Raw genomic sequence first — 27,436 nt, forward strand, 5'->3', positions numbered from 1 at the left:
TAACGGCATAATAAATGAGCAACATTTATTTCCACTTTTTTTATACATTAAACGTGCATATCAATAAAACTAAAATCGATCATATAAATACCTCTACTATTATACTGTTACAATAAATATGGCTCTACAGATTCTAGGTTAAATAAAAAACAGAGTTCAGTATCAACTGCTGAGCAACACAAGGAGACACTCTCGGGACACACTGTACATGTCTTCTCTTTTAGCACATTTTCCATGTCAAATGACGGACTTGTTTGGTGATTGTGATATGACAAAGTGTACTCCACTCTCATTTAAAAGAGCCCATTTGCTCTCTGCTGTGCTTTTCCTAAAAGAGATATTGTTGAATAATGTTCACAGTGTCAGCATGACAGATAAGAAAACTGCAGTCCTTTTAATATCCATATTCAAATTCTGTTCTCTTCTGTTACCAACAAACCACCCCAAAATGGAGACAGTGCCATGCTTTGTGCTGGAGTGCAAAAGAGCACACAGTCACCACCTACACACACGCATACACAAAAATCATAAATGTGCTCAAAGTATTTGTACAATTAAAAGCAGGCACTCTGCTCCAGGTTGACTTAAAAAAAAGGTTATTTTTCCAAAAAAAAAACTTGGCTATGTCAAACATGACAGTGCACCAGGCAGTGAATAGAGTATGATACAGCTGTGATTCACATGTACACAAACACATCAACACATCAACACCCATGTCAAAATATTACATACAGTACTTTAAAATATATTACCAAGAAACTGTTGTTATCTGATAACGTGCAAAACTAAGCACACCTTTCACAACACTCTCACGCACAATGTTAATCTTTTACATGATATACAATGAATCATTGTACAGACTAAGTAATAAATATCATCACACAAATATGTTTTACTGGTCACTTCTGTCTTCCACTTAATGTAAATGCCAAGTACTATGTAATGCCGTCCCATGCACCATCTTTAAGTTTCCGCTATATAACAAAGGCCAAAAAGGAGAATTCTTCTAGACGTTTTCTTCAATCTTGTGCTTTCTTAACATCTAAAAATTCAAATAATTTGTCCACAGAGAGAGAAAGGATCCAATGCCAAAAGCTGTCTGTATGCATCAAGTGACAGAATATAATTTATGGTGATAGAAATGATTAGATAAATGTGTCATATGATATAATATTTCAAAAAAGGAATAAAGTCAAGAGAGCTTCATTTTCAGTGGCTAAAGGTATCCTTCACAGCATAAGTGGGAGCAAAGTACCAAAGTCCAAAGAATCAGAGTCAGTCAGATACTGTGCCGTATTAATAATAACTAATGATACAAATAGTTATAAACCTTTGTGAAAATAGACAAAAACGGAGAGAAAACACGTTCAGTAAATTGTAAAAACAAGGAAAGGACTTGTGTCTGTGCCTTTCCCTCTGTCTCAGAAGCCAGGCACGTGGCAATACGCCTCCAAGGAGGCCAACAGGATGTAGATGAACCAGAGAGAGAGGAAGAGGAAGAAGGTGAGAAGCTTGGCTGTCCGTGGGCCACCGAGCTCTCCTCCAGACACGGCGGGACGTCGGCGGTAGAGCAGCACCAGCACGCACAGCAGCGCCATGATGGTGAAGAGGGTGACAGAGAAGGCCAGGGACCCCGGGTTCACTTTGAACACCTTGCCTTTGGTGTGCCAGTAAACTGATGCAATGGTCCACGCCACTCCGATGCCTAAGAACACGTTGACCGCATTGCTGCCCGTCACATTTCCAATAGAGGCGTCAGCATATTGATCCTGGATGGCAGCCACCTTACTTGCAAAAGTGTCTGTAAAAGAGAGAGAAATAGGCAAATATACATAAGTAATCAGTAATGTGCACAGACAGAGTACAGGTGCCACAAACACCAGGGACTGTACAATAAGCACTACATGTATTTAATGAAATTCAAGCCTTAATTTAGGAAGTACCGCCATTATTATACTGTATATAGTTTCCCAATTTCAGAGGCTCAAAAATAATTGGACAGTTGACTTACAAGTAATTTCATGGCCAGATGAGGCATATTTACCTATTATTCCATGACAAATTAAGCCATTAAAGATCTGGAGTTGATTTAGTAGTTGTGACTGGAACTCTTAGCATGTAAGTCCAAAGTGTCCGTGCAAGTGCAACGAGGCCATGATTAGGCTGAAAGTTCAAAGGAAAAACTTAGGAACACAGCCTAAGCTGTAAGAGTGGCCAAATCAACAACCTAGATCATGGTTACAACGAATAAATGGACTGTTCAGCTCAGCAATACCACACATCCCAAAAGACTACAGAAGACTAAAGTGTATGATTGCAGAAGTTATTTCTTGGTTGGTTTCATCGATTACGTCAAGAACACTCAATAGGAGGTATAAAACTGGATTATTTTATGAATCTACAATAAAGTCATGCTTTTTGGAATGGAAATGCAAAGACTAGAATAACAAGGTGCAAACCTCTGGTTACACTTAAAAACATGAAAGTCTGATTAGGTTTTCCTGGAAAAAAGGGTTGTCACAGAAAACAAAAATCATACTCAGATATAAATATCAATATATAAATATAAATAGATAATAAAATTAACATTGTATTAAGATAGTCATTTGAATCAATACTGATACAAACTCCCTCAAAAAGAGAGACTCAAAAACAAGCAGCAGCTGGAGATGGCTGGAGTAAAGGCCTGCCAGAGTAATGCAAAGGAAGAAACACAGGATTTGGTGATGTCCATGTTTCCAGTCGTTGACTAAAAAGGGTTTTCATTCAAGTATTAAAAACAACACTTACATTTAAAGTGATGTTAGTTGTGTTTCAAAATTGTCGTAAACAGTTATTGTCTTGATGCATGCTCAATCATCCAGGTAAGTAAATCCCAAAGGGTTGAGACACATTTTTTCTAAACACCATGTCTCCTTGGCTTTTAAACATGTTGCGCCAAAAACTGGTCCACCTCAAGGATCGGGTCCCCTGACACAAGCAGAGTATTGTAGTGTACTCTGTTAAGTGCCTGGAGGATTGCCATGATTTATACATGGCAAACAACCTCTGGCGAAGTGGATGGCACAAACTCCGCAGTCTATTTACACCTAGAGGCCAGTAGACACTCTTCTAATGATGAGGATGTACATATCCTGGACAGGGAGGAACGCTAGTTTGAGCGTGGAGTCAAGGAGGCCATTTACGTGAAAAAAGGAAAGACCATCTCTGAATTGAAGAGGGGGGGCTAAGGGTACATCTTTCACCATCTTAAAATGCCGTGATTGCAGCCATTCCCCAACTCTCTGTGAATGGTACTCATGGCCATTGATCAGTGGTCTTTGATCAATGATCTAATTTTGCTTTAATATTCATAATTCCACACATTGCCGAAAACCCAAACAGCACACTCAATAAGAGGCTGTATCTAAGCGTCCTGTTAATGTTGGTGGGGTGTCAGTTACACAATGGACCGAAAGGCAGCACAACAGAGCCAGCGGTGCACGGGCAAGAATTCATTTCTTACTTGGAAATTCCGACACCACTTCACATCTGACCGTGTAATGCAAACTCTGTTTGCCAGCAACCAAGCTGCTCTCAGCGTCAAACGACTCCACCTCCAACCTTAAGAAACGTAGCCTACTGCAGCTACCTTGTTTTAGATGTGGTAGCTACCTGGGCTATGTGCCACTTCAGTATCTTTGATGTACTATTGTCGTGTGATTTATTACTAATAATGAAGGCTGCATTACAACCTGTTAGCTGCAAATAATCACGTGCAGTTCTGAAAGCAGACAGAAAGAAAACATATTACTGATACAGAAATAGTTTTCTATACGAGATCAATGCAAAAATTGCAGCCTTACCTAATGTCCACCCTACTGTCACTCATTTTATATTAAGATTTTAAAATCTAGTTGGTATTGCTTTCAGAACTGCACATGATTATCTGCAGCTAGCAGGTTGTTAATGCTATCCATCAAGTCTAACCTCAGCTAATGCTAGCTAACAATGTTAGCTTGGTGGCGAGTAGCCTTCAGTAATAAATAGGGTTGCCAACTCCCTGAGAAATAAATAAGGGACACCTCGTGGCCAGGGCCGGGCGACCCAGTTGTCTTCACCCTTCCCAGTGTGGTGAATTTTTTAGCTCTTTTTTTGTGTGTGAAATTATTTTTTTTAACCATTTGACTTGAATTTGATTTAAGTAGATGCGTAATCATTTTGATATCAACACATGGAAACAAAAATCATTAGCCATTTATTTTTAGCTCAAAATGACAACATAACACAATAAAACAGGTCTCTTTCTTAAAACAGAAGCCTGTCATGCTTAACTTTTGATAATAAAAGTAAATCTTTCTTTAAAAGAACTCTGTCCTGCTTAACTTAAAATTATATAAATTAATAGAAAACAATAGAAAGAAAAATATTCTTGTAACAGTGCACATTTAGTGCATTTAGTGCAATTGCTTCAGCAGAGGCATTATTTCAGCTTTCTGCTCCCGTTTGTAAACCCACTTGTTCCCATGATTACGCGTCTAACTCATCATCATTATTCATCTATGTATTACTTTTATGTATTACTCATCTATTGTTGTAATCATCTATCCTTGCAGTTGTTTATTACACAAAATAAATTATATTATCACACTTCTGGCCACATAGCGCTGATATTCACTGCACATGCCCATTTTAACCTAACCAGAGGGTTTAAAAACAAACAAACCAGTGTTACCATATCTGGTTCTGCCGTGGCTGGTAGACAAAAAATTGGTTAAGGGTTCCCGAGCTTTCACGCCCCTCATGTTCTTCATGTGCCCACCATTAGAAGCACGCCTATGGAAAAAAGTGCGCCGGCACACAGTGCAGTGCGCTTTATAGATGTTATCATGCACTTTTCCAGCCAGGTGTTTTCCTTTCCCATTCTTCCCTGCACTTTGCAGCCTTTTTTTCTTCTCTGAGAGGAACAAACATTGCTGGTCTAATGCCTGGCTCACACTGTGCGATTTTTGGCCCATTTTGAGCCGATTTTTGAGTCGTGCGACCAATTTGGTGATCGGCCCGATTTTGGCCTTCATTGTGGCATCGTGTAGTATACGTGGGGTAACGAGAAGCGATTAACACCTCACGACCAGCTCCCGATCATCAATCGCTCGTGAGGGTGTCACCGCAGCCCGCTCACACTGCTCTACAGCGCAAACACGTAAACGTCGGTGAAAAAGACGGAGCAGCATGGCTGTGCAGCGTGTGATCTGGACTCAAGCGATGGAGGCACAACTTGTAGAACTTTGGAAAGCTCATCCGAGCCTTTTCGATGTGGCATCACCAAATATCACGACCACAACAACCGTGAAAATAGTTTGGATTTACATTGCTGCTCATCACAGCTGCCTGATCATGTTTGTCATTAGTAATTTAGCAAAGTTGATGGTGGTGTGTGTCTGTGTGAGTGAAAGACAAAGAGGGAGAGCGAGCGACAGATTTTCTGTATAACCTTCATTTTATGGAGGCACAGTGTGACTCAGGTCGCATCAGAGCATCGGGCGGTATAGTGTGAGACCTGCATCGTGACCTACGAACTATAACCCATGCGAGCCAATCGTGCAGTTTGAAAATCGCAGTGTTTGCCCAGCTTCAGGTGTACTGTCGTCTGAGACTTGCACCGCAGTGTCGGCGTTTGTTTCCCTGTTGGCCATGCTTTTTGTTGTGGTCATCTGTTGTCTTCCGGTATTTTCTCCGCAAGCGACCTTTCCTCAACCAATGAGATGAGCGGTAATCTGAATTGTCATACTCGAATTGTCATAAGTGTGCTGTCAGCTCATTGGTCACAAAGCAGGGGCGGGGCTGGGAATTATGTTTTCAAACAAAGCGTTAATTACATTAAAACTTATAGACTACTTTTGATTCTCACTGTATTACGGGACAAAGTGCGTCCCTTATTAGCTCAATACGGGACGTGTACTTTTGTTTCTAAATACGGGACGATTCCGTTTTTTAAGGGACGGTTGGCAACCCTAGTAATAAATCACACAGCAATAGTACATTCATGTAGTTGTAAAAAGCAAGACAATATATTAGGTAATCCAAAGTATTCAGAATATGTTACTCACATTGAATAACTCAACGGAATACATTACAAACTACATTTTGGGCCATGTATCCTGTAATCTGTAGTGGAATATATTTTAAAACTAACCTTCCCAACACTGTTTGTTGATCAATGGTCATGACAATTTGCATATTAATGATTAGCGACCTCACAGCCCCTTGTCCAGTGGGCTAATTTCAGTCATTGTGCGATGTACTGTTTATAAAGCTGGGGAAAGCTGCAGTCAGCTGAGACTGAAGAAGTCACTTGGATGAGTGACGAAACGTTTCTCCCACTGAAAATGCTGCGTCCAGATGAACAGAATCAACCCAGATTTTTGTGAAACGCAGTTATTTAAAGCTGAAAAGCAGAAGATGAAAGCTGAAAATAACACTGTTTTTGTGTAATATTGTTCTCATAAAACTATAGCCACCCATGGTACTCTATGTGTACTTAAATTGTTATTAGGCTGTTGTAGTCTTGTGGCCCTGCATTAATGATTAGAAGGACCACATCCTATATGTGGTTATGGGAATACAGCCAATAGCCTACTGTGAAACTACAAAATAGAAAACTTTCTCTCATTGATGAAACATTGTTTGGCTCGTAAACAGATCTGACTTTTACTCACAGTAAAATAAAAATGGGCCCCCAGCTGTCAAGGAGTTCAAGACTCGAGAGAAATGTCGTTATGTATCAAATAATATATGTGTAGCTAATAAACCGTGACTCTGTATGTGACAGATCACTTGTCTGCAGTGTAAAAAAACACAATGTTGTTTTCTGACTGTCAAGAATAATTATTTTTAAGCTGGCTAATTACTGAAGTCAAGTTCAGGGATCATTGAACAACTGAAAAGACGAGAATTTGACTCTTATATTAAGACCTAGTTTACATTCATTACTGGTGACTTTTTCAAAAAGGGGGGCTTCATGGCTTTCTCTTATTTGGCACGGGAGGTTTTAGGGAAGCATGAGAGGATAAGATGGAGTCTCAAAGCGTGAGAGTTGGCAACCCTTGTTTATTAAACCAAAAACTAATTTTCATAGTCATTTTTTGTGTTCAGCGTTAGTGTCTAGGAAATAGCAAAATGGGACTATAATTAGGGCGAAACTAACAAGTGAAACAAGGTTTTTTTTTCTCTGTTTACAACTTGTTAATATCCAAGGCATGAGCTTTGGAGAGAATCCCTCTGACAGCACAGGTGGAGGAAAAGGTTACACAAGCAGCTGCTTCTGCCACAGGGGAAAAGCCCAGAGGAGACATAGGACAAGGCCGCTGGTAGGACTGAACGACAAGCACAGATGCCCACCTGGAACAGAAGTACCGAGGGCCACAAACACCACTGCGGTGACCGAGTCTTTGAGACCGACTGTGCAGCCGAAATGTGAGGCCAGGTCCCCGGTCACAGCTGTCAGAACGCCAATGAGGGAAATAGAGACAAAGAAGCAGGCCCAGCCGTTCCAGTATTCAGTCGGTGGGACGAAAGCAAAGAGGACCTTCCAGAAAACTGTCAGGAAGTGCATAATGTAATCAAAGCAGGACGGCAAGCGTTCCTCCCCGCTCTCCTCCTCATCGTCGTCACCTAGCAAAGACAGAAAAGATGCATGAAAGCCTGCGAAACACAACCTTCATGTAGACCACTGTATGGCTTTACAGAGCCACCGTAAAGCCACCGTGAAATCGATATAATTTTAGTTTCAGCTACTGTGTTTGTTCAGACACTGGCAGTTTTGGGAAATGTTCTACAGATACTGTAAAATGGAGAGAAGATTTAATATGCACTGCTGTTGGATGAAACTGTGAATGTGGATATTGTTTGGACAATGGCTGCTTTTGTGGTATGTGGCCATTCCCGTTGTTATCATAGCCATTCTGTGACTGCTCTATACTGCTCCTGTTATCTACAGCCAAGAAATCCTTGTTAAAGCCAAATGGGATTTAGACCAGTTGTGCTTAGATAAGAAAGATGTGTAACAAATACACCACAGGAGGACAGGAATACAGTGGCTTCAATACAGCAGTCATCGCAGTTGTCACAATTCAGTGCACTACACACATGCGGCAGGGCTCGTAGTTAGTGTCACACCATTTAAAAACAAATGTGTCATCGTGCGACCAAAGCACAACAATTAGTAGAGCTACCATTCCAGCGACAGCCATCGCTGAGGGCAGGAGATTATTTATAATATCATCATATTTATCATAATACAGCTCAGACCCAAACTGTGGAAGTGAATGAGCACTAAAAAAATCCTGACTTTTCAGAAATTTAGTGCCAATTTGTCATCATATTCATCTTCATATTTTAGATCAGTAAAACCTTCAGCATCTTTGAGCAATCCTTTTCAAATCAGAGACATGCTGGAAGTGTACTTTCTATCTTAAATATGCACATTACAAATGCAAATGAGTTTCTCCATCCAGCAAGAGAGAGAAAATAAAGAAAAGAGTACGTTAACCAAATGACACATCACAGGAGTCTAAGTGAGCTTTTAGCCCAATGATTTGTGCACTAGTGCAGATCTAAAAGGTTCACAGACAGCTTTGGAAAGACCCCCCAAAAAAGATTCACCATACCACAAACATCGTCATTAATTCTTCAGAGCCATTAATTGTTGAGGAAGAGGCCCTTTTAGTTTTTATGATGAGCCTCATCATGCATTTTTAATAAACTGTCTGGATTTAAATGGATGCAGCAAATAAGCTCAGAATGATCAAAATGAATTAAAATAGCATTTGTTTTTGTAAGCTCTTTCAACCCTTTTCTTTAAACTGGGGATGTTTTTTTCTTTATGCAATCTTAAACGGAGCATTTTGAATTTTATTTTAAAAACATATCTAAGTGAGTGCTGCACAACAGGCAGCTGGTGGACCGGATCCAGCCTGCAGGCTCAATATTCTTGAGGACTGCCTTCAGAGGGATGAACAGATGAGACATTTCAGGACGCCGCGACTTACCTGCGCTGACAGTGACGGCACTAACAAACTGCTCTCTCCAGCTGCTGCTCCCTACAACAAGAGCCAGGTTCGTTTTCTTGATCAGCTTGTCCACTGTGCTCTGCAAGGAAAGCAGAAGAAAGGTGCATTAACACACACTGAATAACATACTCAGTACAATCTTAGTGCTGTATGACACTGGGGACACTGATGTGGTGAATCAAGATACAATTACCAGCTTCTGTCCTCCCAGTGTGAAGCAATGGTGAGTCACCAAAACAGATGCGAGCTCAAAATCCCAGTAGCCCCCAGGAGAAAGGGAGTGTGCGAGCATAAAGCTGCTTTAAAGCAGTGAAGAAACACACGCCAACTCATGAAACTGCAGCTGTTAATATCACTGCGGTATCATGTTACAGCTTAAATGTTCCTAAATTGTCTCAGAGCGCTGCACCACCCATTTTAAGCTGAAGGATCAGTTTACTTGTGCAGAGGATTGCAGTATGAATCTGTGGTATCTGTGTAGCTCCAGCACAAGTATAATGGCGATGATGTCATAGTTATCTGATAAGGGTTAGCTCAGATTGTGACTGGAGACTACACATCAAACAGAGGGTTATTTATTTCATGATCACAAAAATAAAATGCCATCACTACATATCAGTCATTGTTTTTTTTGATTATTGTTTTAAAGCCTTAAGTTGAGTGGACAGGTCACATTCTTTATTTATTTAATTATATTTGCCAGAGGTGACCATAAAGTGGAGACCCAATGCTAGCTAGCTTTGTTAGCATGATAGCGTGACACATTTATTAGCTGTACAGGTGTATTGCACAGCCACAGGTTCCTAGAACCATAATATTATTTCCCGTAATGAAAAAAACAAAAACAAAATGCTAACACAGACTTCTTTTCCAGGACTGAAAAAAGGGATTAGCCTTTTGCATACTTGCATACAACTCATAGCTGTTAGCTAATGAGCATGTGGAGGCGCAGTCAGATATGCCCCTTCCTCACCACTTGTGGTTTCAAAACACCAACATGGCATCTTGTAAATAGGCAGTACTTACTTACTAAATAGTAGTAAATGATGGAACATGTAATCTATACCACTACTGTTGTGCATTTATGACTCACTAGATAAGCACTGATTAGGCTCTATTCATGAACAGAGTCTATTGATGGATGAATCTTCTCTCTGTGTTAGGAAGCACCTGCTTTTTTGACTACTACTGAAATGCATTCAGCTAGCCACACCTAGCTTCGACCTCCAAGGTAAAAAGAGCATTATTCTACCTGCAGGGCTTACAGCGGAGCACAAACATTTGTTGATTGACAGTTGTGCCGATATTGATGTTTGTGTACAACTATGTGATAAAGAATATGGCCTGTTGTTTATTACAGCTCATCCAAGAACTCCAGATTTGGTGAGTGACGTATTAGTATTTTATTAGCAGGAAAAATAATCAGCAGGTCATTTTGTTGCTGCCATATAATCTATGGATGCTACTTGCTAACCAAGGTTGCTAGCGTTAGCTAGTACGTTAGCACACCACTCTCTCATCAATCAGATTTTCAGCTCCAAATGGCACTGGCACCACAAATTTAGCTCACAGGCAGAGTTCAGTGACTTTTCTTATGCGTCAGCACCTACCCGTCACAGAAAGACACCATGCCTCTAATAAAACATAACTTAAAGTCTGGATATAACTTAAAGTGAATTAAATAAATAGTCATCCTCAGCACATTTTTTATGAATACCAAAATTAGCAGTAGCAATCCCGGTGCCTTTTCTTACCAGGCTGTAAATTTGTTTAATTCTGTTCTAAAGAGAGTCTCTGGAAATGAGCTTGTTTTCAGAATTAGCAGTATTTTTTTCACTACTTTTTTGGCTGGCTTCTTTGTCCAGCTTCTGAGGTTGCCACTTGGGCCTAATATCATGTTGTGTTAAGGTAACTGAAGTTTCTTTCTTTTTTAAAAATTTGTACTTTTTCCTGAGTTGAGATCAATCCACTGCTCATCCAGTCCAAATGTCAAAGTATCCTTCAGCAAGATACTAAACCCTGAGTTGCCCTCAGCACAGCCAACGGCATGTGTTGAGTGTGTCTGTGGACGTTAGATAAAGTGCTTAGATGAAAGTGTTGTATGAATATGTGTGGAACTGGGTGAATGAAACTTTCAATAAAAAGTGCTCTGAGTGCTCGAACCGAGTAGAAAGGTGCTATTTAAGTACCGGTTCACTTACCATTTATTGTCTCTTGTAAAACACCCAACTTATCAATACAAAACAGATGGAGTACTGCTATAAATTCTGCATTATGGCAAATGATACAAATTCTTTAACTCTGACTATTCAAGCTGAATGATGCGTGAACACATCTACTGGAAGATTCATGAGTTGCATAATTTATCACACATCAAAAGTAAAATATATATTAACCCAAAATACTGTGACATCAGTGAAATTGCTGCATTTTTCCAGGTTAATGTTGTAAAGTCAGTCCATGTCAGCTGGCAAGAAATTTCAAAATAAGCAGGCATCAGGTGCTCTGAGTTACAAAGCTGCTGATTTTGTGTTACCTTGAATTCATAAGACTCCTCAATGACCACCTCCAGCCTGGTGTGCTCTCCCAGACATGGGCAGCCCATCTTTGACACGTCCTCCGGACCCACTGCTGTCTTGTTGTCATTAGTGTCACCTAGGGCAGAGCAGCACAAGAAATTCCTACATGGTGCTTGGATGATAATGAAAGTCAGTAATCTGTGTGTGCTACAGTCCTTTACAGCGACTCTGAGTGACAGATCAGCCAATCATAATTGGTAAACCCAACACAAGAGATGTTGGGGAGACACGTATTGAAATAAATAAAACACGGCAGCCTGCATATTGATACTCAAAATTTAATCAAGAGCATAAAAAGTACTTGGAAAAGAGGATTTAGGTTTATTTATGTCAGTGGTTTTATTTATAATAGTGGATTATGTGAATATGTATTCTGTTATTTATGTTTTGAATTCTCTACTTAGTAATTTACTTCAGGGATATATTTTTTCTGCATTCATTACTGGCTTATCGTTTCTTGTATGTGTTTCTTGTCATTATGTTTAATAAATAATAAGCAGAATTGTATGTTATTAATATAAATAGGTCTCATAAACAGGACTTTCCCAAACATTTTCTGACTACACGTCACATTTTTAATATATCCACAGTACTTTTAGGTTGCAAATCATCAATCATTAAAATATGATCACATTTAGCAAAGAGTCTGAGTGAGTATTGATATGAGCACAGTTGTATTACAAGTACTTTTTTGATGTTAGTTAGTTTAATTTAACATGCAATTGCAAAAGCAGCTATTGCACAGTAATTACAGCTCTCTTCCACAGTGTGTCTGTTCTCCTTCCTGTTAAAAGTGAGTTTTTTCTTCCTACTGTCACCAAGTGCTTGCTTATAGGGGTCATCTGATTGTTGGGTTTTTTTCTGTATTATTACAGGGTCTTTACCTTACAATATAAAGCTCGTTGAAGCAGCTGTTGTTGCACTATATAAGTAAAATTGAATTGAATTGAATGATTAACTGTAAAAGCTCTCAAAAATAACATTGATGAAATATAATGAAATTTTCACTCTAACCCTGAGCAACTTCCTCATCAATTAGACTTTCAGTCTTCATGAATAAGGCCTGATGAGGAAGTTTGAGATTAGTTGTACTGTAAGGTTTAATCTGCATTAATCCAAGCATTTAAATTAAATATAATAGAGAGTGTACACATTTATCTCAAGCCACCAAATAGAGTGACATATCACTCTGCACATGTAGCACACAGTGATGTCATCCACTCACCGTGTCTCTGTCCCACCTCCAGCAGTATGGGCTCCTCCAACACAATTGTGAATGTCTTGTTTTTCTCGTACTCCTCATCATCAATGATCTTCACATTCAGCAATTTCCTAAAGGTCGAGGGGTCAGGGGAACAAGGAGAAGCGGATTAGCTTTGTTTAGGGGAAATAAAAGTAGCTGCCCGTATGAGTCAACCTGCAGTAGCCCTCTGTTATCTAAACACGCTCAAAATAGATCCCAGGCAGGTAAGAGCAGCTTCCTATGCTGAGACTATGCTTTCGTACACATTCAAATAAAACCAGAGTAGCTAAGAGGTAGACTGCCTACACAGTGAATCATGAAACAGATCTGTTAGATAAGAAGGTGGAAGCTCAACATTTCCCCCAAATTGACAAATATCATGCGCTGCCAAACACTACGAAGAAAAAAAAGACTAAAATATAAATTTTCCTAACACCCCACAAGAGGGCGGACTCCTTCTGCACCATTAATTCCATTAGAGCACAACTAAAGCGAAATAGCCCACACCCCTCCCACACACGCAAGTTAGAAGTCATGAGGAATTGAATTATTACCTTTGTCTCTGTGGAAATTAAGCCTCACCTATCTACACAGGGACTCATGATAAGACATATATATATATATATATATATATATATATATAGTTTGTGCTCTTAAATCCGAGAGCTCAAAAACGTGAGGCTGCTTTGTCAAACTGTGACCGACATATTTTCTTCAGCCCTCTTCGTTCGCCCACATTGTCACAGCCAGTCTCTCTCTCTCCCTCTCCCTCCATCTCCCTAATGATATGTGGGTGGCTGTCTATTTCTGTCTACACATATACACTCAGGGTTTGACAACACGCATGAAGAGCTTTTGCTTGCTGAGGAAGAAGAAGTTTATTTTAAACAGCAACGATACGTCACTGGCTGTCTAATGTCAGGCTAAGTCATGCCAGTGGGAGCAACGTGAAGCGCAGCCTGGAGACCTCGCAACAGGAACAAAAGAGTTTGTGTGCATGGTATGTTTGCTTTGAATCGCCGTGCTGGGGCCTTGAAATAAAATGTGAAGGCTCTGCTGCTGTGGATTGTGCTAATGTAGCAGCCATTTTGACATTACATCACATTTTAGGCAGACACTGTTTGTACCGAGATAAGCAGAATATACAGACGAACATTTACATTTTCCACTAAAATCCAAACGAGAAATTAAAGGCTGTCGAGAAGCAGCAGGGGCCCAGGTTCATTTAATGCATCGGGCTGATTAGCTGGCAGTCTAACTCTAAACTGCTGCCACAGTTTGAAGCTCATTTGCACTGATTTCAGACAAAAAGAGGTGGGTGATAATGCAAAATGCGAGAAAATCAAAAGTGACTTTTCAAAACAGACTAAAAAACAGCTGTGGTGAGATTAGTTCTCCTGCTTTCTTAGTTTCGGTGAGTTGGTCCTTCACGTAAAGTAGTTCCATCCCTCTTTTTAAAAAAATATATTTTACTTGAATCAGTAATACCTTTGTTAGTATTTCAAAAGCATTAGTAGCACAAATAAACCAAGCAAAACAGAGTGGCTAAAGACAAGCAGTGCTTGCTAAAGAAAAGACAGTTACGAATGGAAGAACGGATGATTTAATTATTGCCACACTCCAGTCCTACACACTAGTCTGCAACCATCTGGCAACCACTGGTCACCAGAGAAAAATGTGTATTCCCCTGGCTGGTTTGTGCGTGTGGTAGGTTGTTTGCTGTCGCTAGGAGAAACTGGTGGCAAAGTGCTGCTTCACAGTCTGTGTTAGGTTGGTGTAACTGAGGCCTAACACACAGCAATCTCAAAAGCCACTGGAGGCAGAGAGGAGGAGAATGTTCTGATATAAAAGCTACAAACACAGGAATGGCAAGTCCTTAAGTTATTTGAAAGCATGGATGTTGCAATTCACGGTCACCGTGTAGCAGCCTGCCATACCATAAAAACAAGCAATCAGTGCCTGTTCAACACTAGAAATAGCTTTGGATTTCACAGAATTTAACTGAATTCATTTGAAATAATTTTCCCACATGCCAGTCTCCACACAACTTTCTTCACAGTGAAACAATGTTCTGCTGATCTCTGTGCATTTAGTGTATGTGTCTGGTAGATTTTTATTATAGTAATTTAACTTGGCCTTTGAGGTGATTTCTTTTTCTCTGCTGAGATTTCACTTTCCAGATCTTTTTTTCTATGCAGCTTGCTTATAATGTGAAGCCTCTGATGAACAGGATGTCACTCTTGTCATTCTTAACCAGCAATTTGTCAGGTATTTGTGTGTCTCTGTATGTGATGGGGATGGGGGGGGGGGGGGGGGGGGGGATCTCACACACAAAATAAAATCTATTCAAGCTGAATTTATGCTTCAATTCTTCAAAGAAAATGGTACCACCAGAGTTTGAAAGTTGCAGATTTTTTTCAAAGGCCCTGAAAGCCCAAACCTTAAGAACATATTTCAGCGTCAGCGACTCTGACCTGCAGCAAGAATGTATGCTGCCACATTTCTGCGTGGAATTTGCGTTTTTTCCCCTGTGCCTACTGAGTTTTTGTCCTGGTGATGCAGTTTTCTCCCTCAATCCAAAGACACGCTTGTTAGACTGACTGGTTCTAAACTGTCTATAGCTGAGAGTGTGAGTGGTTTTGTCTCTCATCACCACCCCTACTATAGTTGGAAAAGCAGTTCAGATGATGAAGTGATGCATTTTTAATTTTAAATGTTTCCAGCATGTAAATGACTACCAATGAAAGCATGTAAACTAATCAAAATATGAAATCAATGAAGTTCTGCCTTCATCTTCACTGTAGGTAAAAATAACCACGATTTAGCCGATTTAGCTAAAAAAGTTAGCTAAAGTAAACTAAGTCAGACACCCACTAACTAGCTAAATGCGTTAAAGGAATAGTCTCACATTTAAAAAAATACGCAATTTTGTGTTTTTGCTGAAAATGAAATGAGAAAATTGATGACAGTTTAATGTCTGAACTCAAATTATTAAAGTAGAATAGCAAGCAGTCGACTTAGCTTAGCATGTAGTCTGGATGGAGGGAAACAGCTAGCCTAGCTGAGCCCAGTCTACAGCTCTAAAATTGACTAACAACACAGCTCTCACACCTCAGTTTAGATGATGTAAAAATGTAAGTTTGTGGATTTCAGCTTAAAGTTACAGATACTCATCATTTTATATTAACTTCATTATACTTTTGGGTTGTTCTTTGTTCATAGTGAAATGATTGTACAGCACACATCTATAATGAGTTTGAAAAAACAAAAGAAAAAAGAATTGGGTCCACAAGTTTGAATTTATATTAGTATTAGATATTTTTTAAACCACACAGTGTCAAAAGCATCATATCCCCCGTCAACATTTGGTTAAATGTCCCTTAGCAAGTTGCACATCAACAAGATTTTTTTGGTAACCATTAACAAGCTTCTGGCCTAATTCTCACATAATTCTGTCTGATGTTTGTCTGGGCTTTTAATCATAGTCCTCATTTTTGTCATGGTAAGTATGTAAACCTTTGACCACAACTGTACAATATTCATGCTGAGCCAGTTATTTACAATGAATAGGACTCCCTGCAAAATCATAGTTGTTCTTTTTTATTTTAGCACATTTCTCAAAATGTAAAGTTACCTTTTAAAATTTGTGGTCCTTTAAAATTTCCTTCGTGCGCTTGGGTTTAAAATGTTCAGTTTAAAAATACATTTTCTAAACAGCACACAGTCCTGCTTTATGAGCTCTGTCGCTGCAGGTCAATGTAAACTCTGATTATTACAGACACAATTGGATTTTATCAACACTGTAAATCCTTGGTTTGCTCCATATCACATTACACTGCGGAGCCATCAGCCATCTCTGCTGCCTGGTTGGCTCCATTCCTGGGAAAGTTTCTGAGTAGCCGCAGTGGTATAAACCTCCAATTGCATCTGTCACACAGACAATATTGCGTGCATTCTAAAGATTGATCTCTGCTCCATCTGCAACAACCGTTATCTGTTCTCCATCTGCCTGGCTCTTTTTGCAGTTGTCTTACATTTACTGAGAGTATGTTGAATGCTAAAAAAAAAGTATGCCTTGTTTGTAAATTAATTATCAGGATTAGTTTGACTTAACTAGAGAAATGAGAAAAAGGAGGTTGGTCATAATTGTCACCTACAGAAAGAAAGCATTATACATATCGTCTGTGACTCTTAAAGTAGTTCTGTTTTTATTTGGAGGTTCCCTCTCCTCCACATTTTTTGTCGGTTCCTTAAGGATGCTCCAGTTTCCTCCCACAATCCAGAGGCGTATACAGTAAGGCATGAGGCCCGGAGACTCCAAACTGCCCACAGGTATGACTGTGTTCACTCTGTAGCCAGAGAGAGTGTCTCTAATTTCTACCCTCTGCCTGCTGCAAAGAAAAAAAAAGAAAGCTTCTGCCCTCCTGAGACCCTGACAAAAATTAAGCAGGGAGACCGAGTGAATGCATGACAGTGTGTCAAAATCCACAGCTGGACCTAGCACCTCCGTTCATTTAAAGAGCCATGAATCAAAGTGGCATGTCAGCATCTGCCTACAGTGCTGAAGTGTCCTTGAGCAAGATATTGAATCTCAGCCAGCTCCAGAGAGGCTGCAGTGTAGCTCATTATAAACAGAAAGCAGCTGCATTACATTACATTACTGTGTCTCCACTGTGTTGTTGGGTTATTGTGTAGAGAAAATTTCTACAGAAAGAAACCAGTTTTGACATTGATAATAACAAATTATTCCACCACTGATAACTTGTACTTGCAAAAATGTGTGGCAACATAATGGAGAATGGTCTGAACTAATAAGCACAGGGAGAGACAAGTGGGACGAGGAGAATTTCAAATTCATTTCTACCCTGCAGCCGTGTTAGCTGCTCCCCTGAATTTAAGCTCAGTGGTAAATGTTAATGTCAGCAGGACAACACGCTGATTCTCCTCAGGTGTACTGTGTAACATGTTCACTATCTCAATTTAGTATGTTCACTTGCTAATTTGCAATAAATGTAAAGCACGGTTGGCTTTGGGAAGGATTTTGACCAGAGGGATGCTATCACTTGATTACTGTTCCTCTAGAGGTGAGCATTAACTGGTGGACCTAATTTCATAGCACTAATTGTAGAGATTTTACGCTCAGAGCTACAAATGTTAACCTCATATCAGCACAAGAGAAAACGTTAGGCCATCAAAGACATTAGGATCCATCCTCCGAGAACCATGACTGTTTGTCTGCACAATATTTGACCCCAGTACAAAACACATTGAGACGTTTCATCCTCTGGGGATCACAAATGTCTATTATCCATTGAAAGTCAAGAAATTTCACAGTGAATTATGGTGGTGCACTGATTGACAAACAGTGCCGTCCTTTGTGACATGGAAGCAGGAAGGCTAATATGTGATTAGCTCTGTGGCTACTTGAAAAGTTGATTTGAAGGGACAGGATAAGCAATAACTGCAGTTGGATGTTTTCATTCTTTTTAATGAGGATTTATAAAGAAGCTGCATGCCAGAGGTTATGCCAGGGGTCTGAGTCCGCCCAAAGCAATTCCTGTTCTCCTGTATGCTGTCTACACTTTCTTATCAATAAAGGAAAAATGCCATAAAAAAAGTTATTTAGTTATAGCTTCTGTCTTCTTTGCAGCAGTTGCTAAGCTAAAGGCTAACAGCCCAAACATAAACAAGAGTAGCCCACATTGCTGGTTTTTCCACATATTTTTGACGCTACCTCCAAGTTACATTAAACAGCTATAATATGTAAACATGGGTCTGCAAATGTTTTGTGTTAATGTTACCAATATGTGTGTCTTTCAGGAAGTTCTCTATGTCATCGAGCTCGAGTACCTCAGGCGTGAGAGATAAAGAATATCAGTGTATTGATTTTTTTTTTCAAAAGTGATCCCCTTCTATCTGTTTTATCTTAGCTTATGTAACTGCCCCCGTTATCCACTTCAGACTCAACTAGTGCATAGAGGCGCATATTTGAGGCACTAACGAGAACAGATATGAGATTATGCTACATACGAGCATCAAAGGGTCTATTGCAGATCTTCCTCTAATCCATAAACACAGAATGTAAAATGGCGCTTGATGTCAGCTTGTTTATTTTAGCTCAGGTTTGTGTCTGTACATCATAATTTATTTACTGCAGAGCAGAATTTTAATGGTAAATTATTATTTATATGCATGCCTAGATTTTAAACCGCTCCTCCTGGCTCCGCATCAAAAGCTTAAAAACTTGGCTTCCTCTTTTGCTCCTCTGCGTGCTCAAATATTGACGGGGGAAGACAGATGTACGCGAGCACAAAGACACACAAAGCTTGAGACCCTGTAACAAACACGCAAACACAGAGGTGCCCAGAGGACCGTCGCCGAGTGTCATCTCTTTGTCGCGATCATGCGGGGAAACACTCGGGTATGAAAAGCCAGCTCGGTTTTGAACGATGAACTTTGGCAGCCTGCTGAGCAGTAATGAGCGCAGACGTGCATTTAACACAGAGAGGGTGTGAGTTTATAGGCTCGGAGAAACAAATAGACATAGCATACAACCACGGCGACGCTTCAAGATGATGCCATTTCACCTACATCTTTTAACGGGACTGACTGGCGTAAAGAATTCACACGCTGCGTAAAGAGGAGCACAATCTGGCCTGGCAGTCTTCGACTTAAGCTCTCCAAAAGTGATGAACTTTTGGCTCGGCATCAGAGTCAAACATTAACACCTTCGGGTGGCACGCAGAGATGAGCGCATTTCCAGCAGCAATATTAGAAAACTCATTTAGATTCAGCTTAAAAGATAAGTCAGCTGCTCGACCTGGCAATTTCAATTCAAGATCTGAGTCAAACCTTTCCCACCTATGATCAAAGTACTCCCGCATTCCCCTTTAAGTCCTCGCTTGCTATTCCGAGGAGGACAGGAGTAGCTGAACACTGCTTTGGCATTTTTTTTTCTGCTGTGTCTGGGTTTTCTTTTCATCTGTTTTCTGATAACAAACTGTCCTGCCCCACTGGATCCCACTCTCCACAGTCACACCCCCAGTCCTCTCCACTGCTGCACATCGACTGTTAAGGGAAGCATGACTCCAGATATTATGAAGTGTACTTTCACTGTAAGCTTTCTACAGTCTGATAAGCACAGTCTTAGCTCAGTAGATGAGGACTATATCTACTGCTCAGTCTCCATTTGAATGCAGATGCCAGCTGCCTGCCTCTCATTTCACATTGTTATACACTATTGACTCATTAACTGCAGCCTCTGTAGCTGACTGCGCTATGAGGGGAACTTTTGGGACCCCTTTAACCCCTCTTCACTCTCTTTAATTGCTTTGGATGCTCAAGGAGCTCTTTTTAGTTCCCCTTTGGAGCGACATGTTGCTTGATGTGGGTTTAAAGCAGATTCAGCACTCTAATACGGCCTTAATTATACACATAGACTAAGGCATAAAAAGGAGAAAAAGCATAGATTGTGCGCGAGAAAACTGCTAAAAACAGAGCAGCATATTCAAATTTCACCTGCGCTGCGAGGCAAAAAAAAGAAGAAAGACAAATAGGGAGATCTGCGTTTTCTTTGACACCATGTATTCACCTGCCTTTCCTCCCACTCGGCCAACCTACACAATACACCTACGCACGAGCCTCGCGCAGACTGATGCATCTGACACATTTGATTCCTTTGTTTCGTCCTTTGCCGTGCAGTAAATCATTTTGTAATGAGCTCGGTACGGTTGAGGGCATTTTCTTTCTTTTTTCAAAGTAAGAAATTAAAAAAAAAAACCAGAACCGTTCTGCGTAACTGCCAGGTCTTTTGCTCATCTCGTCATAAAGCAAACACTACAAGTGTACTCATCATTCAGCCAGCCCTTTCAAACAGCGTTCAAGTGAAAAAAAAAAGAAAGAAAGAAAAGCTGGAAAAACATCACTCTTTCAGCGCTCTCTCACTCCCTCGCTCTCTGCACTCTGCCTCCCTCATCTTTTTCTCTCCTCCTCTCTGCTGGCGCATCCACGAATGCTTTAACTAAAATAACCACACGGGTTCCAGTGCATGCACCTGTTTTAGTAGCAGCCGTGCAAGTCACCTGTCTGATTTTTTCCCCCCTCTTGTACTCTGTTGCTCGTGTGGGCTTCCTTTGTTTTCCACAGGGAAGTCTTTAGTGTTGTGCATCACAATGAGCTTCAACAGAACTTCCACAGAAATCCCAACAGGCTGCATTTAATTCATTCACAGGAAACTGTTTCTGGGTTTTGTCTTCCTCTTCTCCTCCTTTTTCTTGTTCTTTTAAATCTCCACGATCTTTCATTATCTGCCGCACAATTATATCCTCTTATCCTCCCACATCGTCCCTGCGAAAAGAGCTAAACTTCGCCGAGCAAACGTATCTGTGAGTCATAAAAATAGGCCTTTCATTCGTTACCAGAATAGATAACTTACAGTAATCTAGCAGGACAGTTTAATGTACCAATGTGTGGGCGGTGATGTTTAATCAAGTGATGAACAAGAGGAACTGGCACTCACATGGTCTCATCGTTCTGAAACTCCAGCTTGCCGGACACCTCTTCGTAGTCCTCCCCTGCTTTGGCGGTCCCCTCGACAGTGTGGTAGGGCACAGCCACTTTTCCCCGTGCTCCGGATGTCCTGTGAACCTTCACCTGCATGTTGCCAACGCTCTCGCTGACCCTTGTGGAGTTGCTCTCAAACGTAAAGATGCCAGCGTGGTCGTCGTCGTAGATGGTGACGGTGGCGATGTGAGGATTGCCCAGTGCCGCCTTTGGAGGAATATGGGAGGGAAGGCCCACCATGCTGTTGCTGGAGGTGATGGAGCTCGGCTCCAGGACTGAGACCTCGGCTCTGTGCACGATGCGCGGGTTGCTGAGGCGTACGTAGAAGTGCTCGTCCTCTTCAAAAATGTCATCGTCGATCACGCCAACAGTGAACTCTTTGGTTGTCTCGCCAGGCTTGAAGACCAAAGTGCCCTCAGCAAACTCGTAGTCTGAACCTGCATTGGCAGTCCCGTCCTCCGTCCGGTATTCCACCTGTGCAGGGAAAAAAAAACTACATCAAATATGTAGTGGCTGGAGTTGTAATAAAACTAATAATATTAATACTTTATGCCTCAGGCAGTTAAAGGTGATTTAAAATTGACCTTGAGCATTTGCAATATCTGTGCTTTCCCCCCTCACCTTAACAGTGCAGCCACTTTCTCCTCCGTGCCGACTCACGGTCAGCTTTAGTGAGCCGCAGTTCTCAAAGCACTGATAATGAGAGTCTTCAAACTGCAGGTAGATAGTGTTAGGATCTTCCTCTTGCCCGCTGGCCTCGTGACAGCTCACCACCTTCCTGGCCTGGTCAGCTGCATGCTTTTTCAGGATGTTCCCCGCTCCGATCATCATGCGCGTAGCTTGAATGCGATAAAAGGCCCTGCTCTTCTGCTGCTGGACCAGCACTTGATAGTTGGCCATCTCGATGAGCTGCTCCATGTCCTTATCTGGGTGCCTCTGTTTTAGCTCTTTTAGAGTACGAGCCATCTCCCTGCGGGCCTCTTCTTCTTGATCTTGTTCCGCGCTCATCCCACCACCTTCCTCCACGCCCTCCAGCATCCCATCCAGAGCCTCTTTGGGGTGAGTGTGAGAGTTCACACCCTGTCCATCCATCTCCAAGTCCATCTTAGTGAACATGGCATCTCCCTCTGACTCGATGATAATGCCCCGGGTCTTGTCGGCTCGGTAGCGCTTGTGGACGTACTTGTAGAAGAGCAGGCGGCGGTCTGCGATCCAGGCTTGCAGAACGCACAGGGGGAAGAAGAGAAAGGTCAGGACTGCTTCCCAGACTTGCACTTCTCCGGGGGAAAACACTGACAGGATGAGATACAGCCAGATGTAGGCGAATATGCTCCAGGCTGCGGTGACAAAAAACACACGCAGGTGTTTTATCTTGCGGGTTTCATTTTCCGGCACCACATAGACACAGATAGCGATGATGATGAACATGTTGAAAGCAGCACTGCCCACGATGGTGCTGGGACCCAGAGCTCCCGCTTCAAAGTTATGGCCGACCACTTCGATGACAGACAGCAGGATCTCTGGTGCCGAGGAGCCCAGGGCCATCAGGGTCAGGTTGGAGACCGTTTCATTCCAGATGCGCACAGTGGTTGTTGTTGTCTCACCATTAGGCTTCTTGATGGTGATCTCCTTTTCTTGAGAGGTGATGACCTCGATAGAAGACATGAACCGGTCGGCGATGATGGACATGCCCAGGAACATGTATATGAGAGCGGCAAAGTAAACAATGGCACGTGCCACTTTGTCACCCACTGCGGGGTTCTGGGGATTCCACATGGGCAGCACCACGCCCTCGGAGCAGTTGTCATCACTGGAGCAGTTGCCTGGGCTGCTGCCGATGTCATCATCCCTACTGCCGTATGAGAAACGGGTGACTCCCGGGAGGAGAACCAGCAGAAGAGAGATGAACATGCATGGGGTGGCAGGTGGAGTGCAGTTCAAGATACGCTTGTGTAGAAACATGATGGTGTGGTGATGCTTTGAGTCTTCTAATGCTAGAGATCAGTGCACGTGACATGTGAAGGTTCGCATGAACCTCTGAAAGACAGGAAAAAAAAAAAGAAATTTGCCTGGTGGATGAGAAAGCCACATGTCAGATGTTCATTATTCAGTTATATTCTCAAAATAACCCCGATATGGCACCACAAAAGTGCTCTTTTGTATGCAAATGATGTGGGATCCATCAGTTTCGTTGGTCCGAGTTTAGAGAGCCAGAAATATTGGCACCTACTAATCGTTGAGTCACTGGTATTGAACTACCCTGTACGACTCCCACACATATGATGTGGTCATTCTGTGCTAAACCGCAGTGAAAATGTTACCCTTTGCACCTGTAGTATCGAGGGAAAAACTGACTCAGTCCACCCCGTACTGTCGAGTTAGATGGGAGTCCAAAAATAATATCCACTGGCAACGAGAATAACAAGAAAGGAGCAGTTGTTCTTAGGTAGCCCTACTGGTACATATATTATAGGATGATTTAAAGGAGGAACAGCTCTAGTGTCTAGAGAGTCCAACACACCTCTCAGGTCTAGTATTAAATATAAAGCTGGATGCCTGAGTGCAATTCAATCATCACCACCTTACCTAAAAGAATCCATTCCACATGCAGCAATTTATATTTGCCAACATAGTTTCTCTGATTAAGTCAGACAGAGCATGACAGGGTGGAGCGGGGTTGCAAAGCAGCATGCATATGCACAGCAACTTGTGGGCTGGCTGAAGTAGCTTTAATACCATGTGTTATATGAAATTACCAGATTGACGCTTAGATGGGTATCAGCTGAGAAATCCGCAGATGCGGGCTACCACTGAGATCAGCCAATCTGCCGTTTAGCTTAGTTTAATGTAGTTTAAAATTTTACATAAGCAATGGAAACGGCATCAGGGGACAACTAAAAACAATTCCCCAGTGCCAACCCCCGCCCCCCCCCCCACCAGCAGTATCTTAATGGCCTGAATAGACATTTCAGGGAGTACAGTGCTAAACTCTTCAAAGGATTAACATCTGTGAAAAAAGAGGAGAGGGAAAGATGTCTAGTAATGTGTCTGGTGTTTTCTAATGAAAATTAAAAGACCATCCTTGTCTCAGAAATAGGTTGCACACCTACAGCAGGAGCAGTCAGGCAAAGCTGCATGTTTGGCACATGCTCTCATTGACATGCGGCAGTGAAAGGCAGCATTCTCCAATCTGACCTGCATAACAGGAGAGCATGGTTTCCATCAAGACTACGATTCAGGGTGAAGTGGTGCAGCACAGATGCAGGAATTAAGCCGTCAGTTTTTTTTCTTTCTTTCTGCTGTTAGCTCATAAATAAGTGACTAACAGATTGTATTTGTGCAACAACAACAGCAACAGCCCGACACCTGTCTGCTGATCAGATTGAGCGAGTGAGATCAGCACCATGGACAGCGACTCCTGCAACAGGCAGCTCCAATCAGTGACAATGAAACAGTCTTTTTTTCCGACTGAATGAAATATCCCTCATTACTGTTATGTGAAATCACATATTGATATCATCACCGATTCCTTCACTTTCGAAAGCAGATTTAATTAATACGTTGCTTTCATCTGGCACACAATCCTGCACAAATTTTGAGTGGGTGATGTTTCTATGGCAAAAGCAAGCTCTCCGACTGGTGGAAATGCAGGAAAACTATAGAGGGAAAAATTTCTCTTTCTGTTCTGTGCAGTATTTAGTGATAATGTTTTCCTCACTAAAGTCGCCAGGTAGCAACAAGTAAATGAGATACTGAAGCATATTATTCATTTCCCCTGAAGAATACAGATGTTTTCATTTTTTAGTCAACACAAGCACACACTCTGAAATCTCCTCACCTTCGTCACATTACATCTATTCAAAGTGTGCAAGTATCCTGCCAGTGCAAAACTACAGTTCTCTGATCTGCTGATTTCTAACATGTTTGCGATTAAAAGCCCGAGTGCAACATGAAGACTTTACCAACTACTGGCAAACCCAGCATGATGCCACTTTCCATCTAACAGAGTTACTAACCTTCAATAATTCCATAATTATCCAAGCCTTTAAAAAAAAAGCAGACCCAAATTAAATTAATCCTCAAACATGTTCTTGTTTGCTAAGCAAAGGTCCAGGGTTGGCAAGTAAACACATAATGACTCACACTTTGATGCCTGCACTTGTTTTGTGTGTAAGCGTGTGCGCTTTTCAAATGGTGGCACACTCAGTTTGTATTGAGACGCCTCATAAATGTCATCTCTGCTATTTAGGGAAGGAAAAGTCATTAGAAATCATAAACAAAAGGAAAACAGAACAGAAACGTGGAAGAAAATGAAAAGAAACCGGAGTTCCTCGAGATGTTGTTTTGAGCTCAAAGCACACTCATCAGTCTAAGCACTAAGACAAGTGTTACTGGATTTACATGCAGCTGTTAGTCTAAGAGTCTAGTATAACGGGGGGCAAGCAAAATTCTCATGCAGGGGCTTGCTTAGTTTCTTTTCTTTCTTTCTTTCTTTCTTTTGTTTAGCTTATAGTTATAGTTCCTATTTTAAACATTGTGAGAAACTGTATTACTCACCTGGATGCAGCTGTCAGTGAGTCAACCCAGAGTGGAAGTTCTAGCCTCAGGAGATGAACTTATCTTTCATGCTGCTCTGTGGAAATACAGCTTATCTTAAACGAGCATACCATAAAGTCAGTTTTTAAAACCATCATGAGAGTAATGAGTGTTCCACATCGGAGAATTTTGAGAAGCTTAAAAAAAAGAAAGAAAATGAAAGCCATAAATGTGAGCCAGTAGCAGCACAAAAACACAAAACACCGCTGTTGCAGATTCGAGACAATTCAAAACGCTAAGTTAGAAACAGATTCTGAGACGGCTAGGTAAGTGATATTACAGATGTAGAATAAAAAGGGAAAAGAAAAAAAATAGAGCCTATTAAATGATCAGTACGCTGAGCATGAGGGACAAACAGACCGGTCCATTTGGTGCGCACAGCTGCCCCACTGATACTCACGGAAAGCCCAGAATCTCAGTTGGATCCCGGTCACAGCGTGGCTACCCTGCAGCAGTTCAACAGAGGAAGACACCCCGTGTGCCATTCACACGGCAGGCTGGTGTAATGGTGTTGGCTTGTTGCTGGTGTCTTGGAAATGACGCGTAGCTTTCCCCGGTGCTTGTTTTCTTTCTTTCTTTTTTTTCTTTGACAAGTACCCTACCTCAGCAAACTTAACACAGCCGGAATAGTTCCCCTCATTAAATTCCCATTCTTCCACCACCGCGACACCCTCCGCAAAGCTAAGTAAATTATTCAAAAACCACGAGGCGCTTTCAGCTTTATCCTTTCCTGACTGCGTGTTGATGCGTAAAATAATAAATTAAATTACACCAGTCCAAAAAACAACAACAAAAAAATCTTAGAAAGTATTAATTTTAAAAAAGAGAATTTAATTGTATTTTCTATTTCCGAAAAATAAACTGAGTGCAAAAAATTCCCTCGCTCTTCTGCCTGAGCTGGATAACGCAAGGAACCAAACAGGGCTGCACATGAGAGTGGGCGTGAATGAATGGTGAAGGATTGAGAGGACGCAAACCTCACAGTACGCGGATCAGGACAAGATGGATATCAAGCAGAGGGATGGTGGCACACAAGAAAGAGGAGTGTGAGTGTGGTGTGGAATGGAAGTCTTGTCTTACTCTCGCGGTGGGCAGCACTGGCACAAGAAACGACGAGCGAGAAAGGGAAAACCGTAACACTGCAGAAACAGGGGAGGGGAGACGTTCAGAAGCAGCGCTACACGCACGGCTGGTCCTCCTGACTGCGCATCAGGAGACCAGGATTAATGATCATTTCCATCAGAAACCCTTTAGAATGTTTGCTCATTATCTTGGTTGCCCATCAGCACAAAAAAAAACCCCTGCTGTAAGCTAGAAGATAGAGAGCTGATCTTCGTTTTTGACACTCCGAAATCCCAGATGTATCTGCCCATACGCCTGCTGTGGGCTGCCGTTGTTGTAGTCTG

At 41.5% G+C, this 27,436-nt stretch overlaps 1 protein-coding gene across 3 annotated transcripts; it reads right to left on the minus strand.

Annotated features, from left to right (window-relative positions):
* slc8a4a (solute carrier family 8 member 4a) lies at window positions 1–27,436 on the minus strand. Of its 3 annotated transcripts, none has more exons than XM_085175137.1 (9): window positions 27,111–27,436; window positions 25,992–26,067; window positions 22,056–23,471; window positions 21,391–21,908; window positions 12,855–12,961; window positions 11,587–11,705; window positions 9,030–9,129; window positions 7,381–7,653; window positions 1–1,801 (listed from the first exon to the last, which is right to left on the minus strand). In XM_085175137.1, exons 3-9 carry the CDS (start codon window positions 23,394–23,396, stop codon window positions 1,422–1,424), a joined length of 2,838 nt encoding a protein of 945 aa, XP_085031263.1. In that variant the 5' UTR covers window positions 23,397–23,471; window positions 25,992–26,067; window positions 27,111–27,436; the 3' UTR covers window positions 1–1,421. The 3 variants fall into 3 exon arrangements, with proteins under 3 accessions (XP_085031263.1, XP_085031262.1, XP_085031261.1); XM_085175136.1 differs by having other exon boundaries at window positions 25,992–26,062; window positions 26,431–27,436; XM_085175135.1 differs by having other exon boundaries at window positions 26,431–27,436.

This window comes from Neolamprologus multifasciatus, chromosome 10 (assembly GCF_963576455.1).
Source record: "Neolamprologus multifasciatus chromosome 10, fNeoMul1.2, whole genome shotgun sequence".
In the NCBI taxonomy this organism is placed as follows: Eukaryota; Metazoa; Chordata; class Actinopteri; order Cichliformes; family Cichlidae; genus Neolamprologus; species Neolamprologus multifasciatus.

Bases quoted from the DNA above. Each gene is read 5' to 3' on its own strand.
- slc8a4a (XM_085175137.1), bottom strand. From the start codon at position 23,396: ATGTTTCTACACAAGCGTATCTTGAACTGCACTCCACCTGCCACCCCA. The intron at 21,909-22,055 runs GTGAGGGGGGAA...TTCCCTGCACAG, and splicing joins AAAGTGGCTGCACTGTTAAG to GTGGAATACCGGACGGAGGA. The intron at 7,654-9,029 runs GTAAGTCGCGGC...TGTCTTTGCTAG, and splicing joins TGCCGTCACTGTCAGCGCAG to GTGACGACGATGAGGAGGAG.